Source organism: Corvus brachyrhynchos, unplaced genomic scaffold (genome assembly GCF_000691975.1).
Source record: "Corvus brachyrhynchos isolate BGI_N302 unplaced genomic scaffold, ASM69197v1 scaffold312, whole genome shotgun sequence".
NCBI lineage: Eukaryota > Metazoa > Chordata > Aves > Passeriformes > Corvidae > Corvus > Corvus brachyrhynchos.
Window position 1 is genome coordinate 38,674 of NW_008236640.1, and position 7,536 is coordinate 46,209.

At 39.9% G+C, this 7,536-nt stretch overlaps 1 protein-coding gene across 4 annotated transcripts in view; it reads left to right on the forward strand.

Annotated features, from left to right (window-relative positions):
• The first annotated feature begins 663 nt into the window (after nt 1-663).
• The window catches only part of MAP4K3 (mitogen-activated protein kinase kinase kinase kinase 3), a 58,371-nt gene continuing 51,498 nt past the window's right edge, over nt 664-7,536 (forward strand). For all 4 annotated transcript variants that reach the window (XM_017726683.1, XM_017726684.1, XM_008644342.2 and 1 more), the window contains exons 1-3: nt 664-757; nt 2,920-3,010; nt 5,822-5,886. In XM_017726683.1, coding sequence (XP_017582172.1) covers nt 2,955-3,010; nt 5,822-5,886 — 121 coding nt within the window. In that variant the 5' untranslated portion in view covers nt 664-757; nt 2,920-2,954. The remainder of the gene's footprint in view (nt 758-2,919; nt 3,011-5,821; nt 5,887-7,536) is intronic.

A 7,536-nucleotide genomic window follows, 5' to 3' on the forward strand; every position in this document is an offset into this window, starting at 1 on the left:
GGTTTGATCCCTGTATGGGCCATTCACTTAGGAGCTGGACTTGATGATCCTTGTGGATCCCTTCCAACTCAGAATATTCCGTATGTGAAAATGCAGTGAAGCTCCTGAGTCATTGCTGCTGCAGTTGGCTGCTGTGTGTCTGAGGGGAATGTTTTGAGGAGAATGCTCCCTAGCTCCTTTGTTGCTGGCTTGCTTTTTTGAACCCTTGCAGCAAGGGGAGGATGCTGTTGTTGTTGGAGAATAAGGTTCAAGGGGCCTGGCACGTAGCGAAATGGGGAAGAAGTGTTGCATTGCTCTTGTGGGAATCTTGCAAGTGGTCCCACACACTGCAGAGCATGGCCCTTGGTGTCCCCTGGGTCCCTTGTCTGCTGAGAGACCCAGACATGTGTGTTACACCTGCTTTTCAGTCTCTCAGTGCTTGGTTTATGTACAGATTTTAATACGGAAGCACAGTGTGGTCAAGGACTTGCATAATGGAAGTGTGGTGTGGCATTGTAGTTTCCTGAGCAGGCTTAAAGCTTCAGCTTTCAGTACAAATCAGCTGTTCAGTGTTCCCCAGCAAGTGGTTCCACTGTGTTAAATCTCTGTGTACCTCAGCTGCTCTTTGACTACATGCTGTCAGAGAACATCAAGTCAAGAATGCAGAAGTGGGTGCTGTGTTCTGCTCTCTAAATACTCCTTTTTTTTTTTTTTTTGTAGGCTCGAAATGTCAACACGGGTGAGCTTGCAGCGATTAAAGTAATAAAACTAGAACCAGGTAAGTGGTTTCTTAACTGAAGTAGGCCAGAGAAATGAAATAATTTTGTGCTTAAGATAACAGTTGTACAAAATCAGTTAAGTCCACTTACTGAAAGAAGGGATAATTCTTGACTTCTAGTGTAGGAAAAAATACACTGTTCTAAAAAAAAATCATGACAAGCAAGATGTAAGAGGAAAAATGTAATTGGAGAACAGTTAAGTGGAAGCTGATTAAAATTTCAGTGAGAGTTGGGGGTTTTCTTGTTTTAAATACTGTGTTCAACCCACATGATATAAAAACCTCTAGAACAAAAGAAATTAGGAGACAGCAAGGCAGAAAAAAACTCACCTGGTAAAAGAGTAGGGAAGGAAATAAAAAGAAGGATGAAATAATAGCTAAGCATTAATATCTGGGAGTTGAGTACATTTCCTGAAAATCTTTTGAAGGCTCTGATTAAGATTTCACTGTATGCTAGATTTATGCTAGAGCTGTGCTTCTGTGGTGATTTCACAAAGCTTACGTGCCCTGCAGATCAGTTCTCAGCCTGCAAAGTCTGTTCTATTAGTAAGAGTAGGCCTGTTGAATAGGACTAATCTGGGAAGTAAAACATCCAGACTTTTTGTTTAACTTCTGGCTGTTGGTGTTCCATTTCCCGATCTAATGCTAGGGGGTGTGTGTGTGTGTAATATCTTAACTACCTGGTTTGATCCTTAAGGGAAAGAAGGTATTAGTTTTTTCCATTTCTTTTCCCTTACAATTCTGGAAGTGGTCAGAAGTGTTGTGTTTTCACAGTATGCGCACGTTTAAAAGTTCAAGGCAGGACAGTATGTTACTGGGTAGTTCAAAAAGTGTGTGTTCATCGCACTTCTTTTCCTCACACTGAAAATGTGATCTCAGATGCTCCTGTCCAGTTCTGCTTCTTTGGTTTTTTTATGTCAGTTCCCGTTGCTGGAGTCCTTGGCTGTGCATGATGTGGATTATCAGTCCAGCTAAGCTGAGCATGAGAACTATGCTGTGGGCAGAGCCTGGGGGTGCCCTGCAGCTGGGGTAACTCGCCCCCATGCTGTGGTGATGGGTGAACGATTGGCATCTTACACTTAAATATTTTTGGCAGCTTTTGGATGCCTGAGTGGTGCTCAGAGAATAGGCTTCAGCTGCCCTGTTTTGAAAGTTTTGCAGATTGGGGTAGAACATGCAGACTCACGGTTAACAGTGATTAGGGATGTGCTTTAAGGCTTTATGCTACTTTTATTTTGAATGCAGTGAAAATGCTGGTCACATACTGGAGGAATTGTGTCCTGTCCTAGAGGTCCATATGTGAAAATAATTTCTGTTCTTTAGTGTCTGTGTGTTTAAAAGTCTAGCCAGGAGACAGGAAGCCATCAGCAACACACTAAAGATAGATGTTAACTTGCAGCTTATGGTTTGAAATTTGCTGTCAGTTAAATGAAAAACACGGGAATATCATATTTCTGGTTATAAATAACTGAATGGATAGGCCATCAGTTTGTTAATGTACTGGGAGAAACTTAAAACATTCCCAAAAGAAAAACATCTCAGTTGTGTTTTCAGTTTCACACACGGTTTTCTCAGTGTACACATCTGGTAAGAACCTTTAATAGAAAGACTGGGACAACCATGGTACCAAATGGTGAGATTCAGGTAAATGCCACACCTGTGTCAGTGTTTTCTGGATGTGAATTACTCACAGTCCATGAATTTACATTCTTGTGGAGTCTGCTCAAATGTTGCAGCAGCAGCCTACTAGCGACTGCTTTGGAGGTTTTTTGCTTAGGAAGATGAGCTAATGAGTATGGGCATGTGGCCAAAAATAGCAAAGTTTTGTTGTGTTTTTAAGAATCCAGGCTATTGGCAGGGCTTATGCAGATGGACACAGTAGGGTCTCAGGGAAAATAAGGACTTCAGAAAGAGCTATGGCCATTAATTTAAGAGCTATCAGCAGATGTGAGGTCCATCTGTCCCAGAATGAAACTGAAGAATATACTTAGTTGTAGCTAGGCCCTTGCTAATAAATAGCGATTTACAGCTGATTTATGTCAGTGAAACTTGCAGATAATTAGTTTCAATTACTAAGAATGTTTATTTTATAAACATTTGCTGAAAGTTAAGATGTGAGTATAACCCAGGCCAATGAAAATACTTGTTCTACTGCATTTCAGGAGAAGATTTTGCTGTTGTGCAGCAGGAAATCATTATGATGAAAGACTGTAAACATCCGAACATTGTTGCTTATTTTGGCAGCTATCTCAGGTACAGTTTGTTTCTTTTGCTCACTTAAAAATGTGTCCCTATCCCCTTGTAAAGGCCAAATCTATAAGGTGACATAGGCAAAGTATAATTTACCAAGTATTATCCACTTTTGTATTTTTTTTATTCATCTTCAAGTCTGTTCTGTTTACTGCAGTGTCTCTCTCTAAATAATCTTTCTTCCAGGAAAATTGTTCAGTGACCACATAGTCATGTTTCCTTGGAAATGAATTGATGCTTGAAAGTTTTGAATTCAATACATAGGTGGAAAATTAAGCAGAAGTATGACAAGTATGAAACATCTGTGTATATAGTATCTTTTAAATCTGTTTTGGTAGAATGTCTGTTTTTCCAACATGTGAACTTCTGACCAGAATGTGAAGGTTTTGTGTTTGTTTCTGGAGGTGAGGTTATTTGCATTGTAGAAACAGTGACAAATGTATTCAGTTGTCTTACCAGCTACTTCTTCTAACCAGTCATACTGGGAACAGATTGCTTAGTATAACTAATAAAAAACTATTTCTGATGCTTTTTAAAATTTCCATGTGAAAACAGATAGTGCACAACTACTGTTGTTGCACTCAACTTTCTTTAACATTTTTATACTGAAACACTGCCTCTTGTATACGCAGGTTGGAGGTGCTTTTTCTTTAAAGAAAAAGTTTCTCTCTTGTCTCAGACTATCAAAGTATACCTTTGGAGACCTGGAATTAAATTTTGGCAAATATGCTGTATATTTTGTCACTCTCTTACACTCTTACTGTAGTCCCTCCTCTTCTTTGGCAGAGTGCTTCTCTTTTGTCTAGGCAATCAAGTCACTGTCTTTGAGACCTTTTATTGTGTGACCTTTTGTTTTCCAAGCATATTTCAATGCTAAGAACAATAAGACAAATACCATTGTCCTATACTTGCTACTCACCAGCATATTGTTCCCCAAGGATTTCTTCTGTTTGTGTAGGGATTTCTGCCTTCCTGTTAGCCTGGGTGTTAAGTTGCAGACACTAAAATGGTACTGTTGATCCTGTCTCTGTTTTGCTTGCTGCTCTGACCATATGCTCTGCAGAAAGAGATGACTGGGTATGCTGTTGGATCTTACAGGGATCTTCACCTGTCTCAAAGTGCTTAGGCACAGTAATAAAAGGCTACATAGAAAATAAGAAATATAATCATCTCTTCTGATCCTCTTAGGTTCTTTTTTGTCTTCTATAGGGCTTTTGCACTCTGGGAAGTGAATGCCCAGTAAGCAAAAGGGAGAATTTACACCACTTAAGTGCTTCATGTCTCTTACTTTGTGGGTGTTCTGCTGCTGTCCCAAGGCTGCTGGGAGGGTTCTGGCTTCTTCCCACTTCCACACTGCTGCTACTTTTGGTGTCAAACAGAATGCAGCCACATAGGCCCATGAGCCCAGTGTCCCCAAAAGTGTCCCTGAGTCCTGCATCATTGTGGGGAACAAAGAAGGGACTTGGAGATGTCTCTTCAGTGCTTCTTTCTTGCTTGGTTTTCTTGCCCAGGTTGTCACACTGCTTCTGTGTCTGGATTTGGTCAGCTATTTCAGTGGAAAGCTTTAATATTATTTTAAGCAAGGCTTTAATTGACCCCTTGAAATGTGTGGCGTTAACAGCCAGGGAATTCTGTTGCGTAAATCTCCTTTAATGCTTGGACAGTACCTTTCCCACCTCTGGAGGAAGCAGCTGGGACATAGCTTTGAGGGCCATGTGGACTCTGGACATAAAAGGGGAGGACATCCAAGAAAGACAGCTCTCCTTGGAGCAGCAGCTATTCCAGCTGTCACCTGCTGGTGAAGATACTTGCCATTTGCAGCTCAGGAGACAAGCTCAGCACTTCCAGCATTGCCTTGCAAAAACACTGCCACAAATGTGTCTCAGCTGTTCTAACAGAGCCTTATGAATGCAAGGCATGCAAGACCAGGTCATCAGGAAGCTGCAAAACAACCATCAGTCTTTCCTTTGATTCTCCTGCATTACTGTCTTCTCCAAGGTGGTCGTATGGGATTTTTTTTTCCCAAGTATTTTGATGGCCAGGAATGACTAGGCAATTCCCAGATTTTTTGCTCTCCACAGTGCCTTTTTGTGGCTACACGTCTTACCAATGAAAATTACTGAGTGAAAATAGAACTAATGGCCATAGTAGAAGATACCTTTGAATCCTTCAGCCCATTCATTGTCTATTCTTGGAAAGCACCTTTTGTGGAGGCACAGGGAATCAAACTAGATTCCCTTAGTAAGGGAAGAGAACTAAATAACTTCCCTTGTGACCCTGCCACCAAAAATATCCATAGGTATTTGTGAAGGAAAAGACTTCATCTGAGCAGGCACTTAACCACAGCATGGAGTCTGCTCTGCCTAGCTTTGATTAAAGCACTACAGTTTCACTTAATTTGCTGTGAAAGAAATTTGGTTGACAGATCCCTGGGGCTTTTTGTTTTGTGTTTGTTTCTTGTTTGTGTTAACTCCTATGCTCTGAAAAAAGTGGAGAAGAAAAAATGAGGAAGAAATAAGAACCCACATCTGTTTTGTCTCTACTCTCAGAGGAATGTATTTCAACAAAAATCAGTGTCAATGTTTCACTAATACTGTTTTTATTGCTTCATTAAAGTAGATTATTTTTGACTGTTTCATTAGTTACTATTTAGACAGTGAAGTGTCACATGAAGATTAAACTATACTCATTATTTGACTTTTCATAATTCAGTGCATGTTGTGTTGTGGTTTATAGTGTTTGAGTCCTCTGCCTTATCCTTTACAAGTCCTTGGCAAATCTGACAGCTAATGAATGGTTTCGTTCACTCTTTAGACGAGACAAGCTATGGATTTGCATGGAGTTCTGTGGAGGTGGCTCTCTACAGGATATTTATCATGGTATGTCAAGACTTTATTCCTGAAAATCTAAGTACAGCTCATTTTCAAAATTGAAATGATTGCAGCATTTTGGAATTAGAGAGGAGGAATCCTAAATTTAGTATCCATAATAATTCATTGAAGGTCAATTTTAGCTTGTTTTTACTTAATTGGTTTGGGTTTTGTAAACAGAGTTAGTGGGGGGTTGGTTTTTTTAGCAGTAGAAGTTATTTCCATCCTTCAGGGGCTCATATACCCATCACTGCTTTTCGAAGGCTGTAAAATTAGATAGTATTACATTGTAAAAAGAAAAAAATTGATGTCTTGATGTGCTGTCTTGCTTCATAGCCATTTTGTTTCTGAGCTTTTGAACTTTGCTTTAGTATAATCTATACCACTTCCTCCGGCAACCTAGGTATGTGGATTGATTAGCATGGATGCTCTTGTCCTTTGTAAATGGTTTGAATGTTTGTGTACCAGTAGTTCCATGAGGGTCTTTTTAATTTTTTGGGGTTTTTTTAAGCTGGATGTGTGACAAGTGAAAAGCAAAGGTGGTCTCTGTATTTGCTTTAGGCTTGGCTGCAGTGAGCAGTCAAAGAAACGAGGACCGTCTGTGAATCTGTTGGATAAAGACAGGATCAGTCAATTGCTTGCTATTTTTCAAGAGACAAAATCAGTTTTGAAGGACTTTATTGCCCTGGAATTAAGACTTGTGTAGGAAAGGAGTATGCTCTAAGTGAGTAATAAATTTGTGGTTCTCAGGTGATGTTTTTCACTGAGGAAATCCATCTATATTCGACATTGTGAAAACTTTACGTGTGATGGTCTCTTCTGCGTAAGCAGCTTTTTACATTTACCTTGGGTGCAGTTAAACGAAGCACCAATTCACAAGTTCACACCATGTTTCTGGCATAGTCATTCGAGTGTGGCCTTGGTGATCCTTTACCTCCTTGCTAATTTTGAGAAAAGCATCGTGTTTAATAGGCTCTGTTTTGTGGGACACCTGTAGAATAGGAAATGAGCTCATGCCATATAAATGCCTGAGCAGATGTCTACAGGAGTGGTTTCCCGTTGCAGCTGATTTTTGGCTTCTCTGCTGGTAGTTAGAATGGAAGGTTCTTTTCTGATCTTTATTATGCTATAAAGAGTCTTATTCCAATTGAACTATAGGCCTCTGTAATCTTAAGTCATTTAAGTTAATCAGAATTCAATTTCTCAAAACAAAAATAGATGCCTAGATACGCCTACTGTGGGTGCCAATATTTATAGTTTTATGTGGGTTTGGAGCTTTTTTTTCAGAAAAGAGAAGTTGGAGGTAGACTTACTTTGAAGATATATGTTGCATGATACTAATATTGTAGAAGCTAAGCAGTTAGATTCTTTAATCTAGATTCATTCTTAACTCCCTACTCCTTCAGTGTCCTTTGAGAAACTCCATCCAGCTTCTCTTTGTTTTCTGTGCAAAACCTGAAAAGCTTACAGTCAGGACTGCATTTCCTGGTCTTAAACTCCTTTAATTTCCGGATCAAAGTCCAGTGACTGGGACGAGTCACAGACCATTCCTTCCTTGCTGCTCACTGTTTGGTTTGCGTATTTGTTCAGAATTTAATTGTTTTCCTCTAAGAGACTTGAGTGAAGCTGGACCCTCGAGGGAGAGAAAGACTCCTCTTT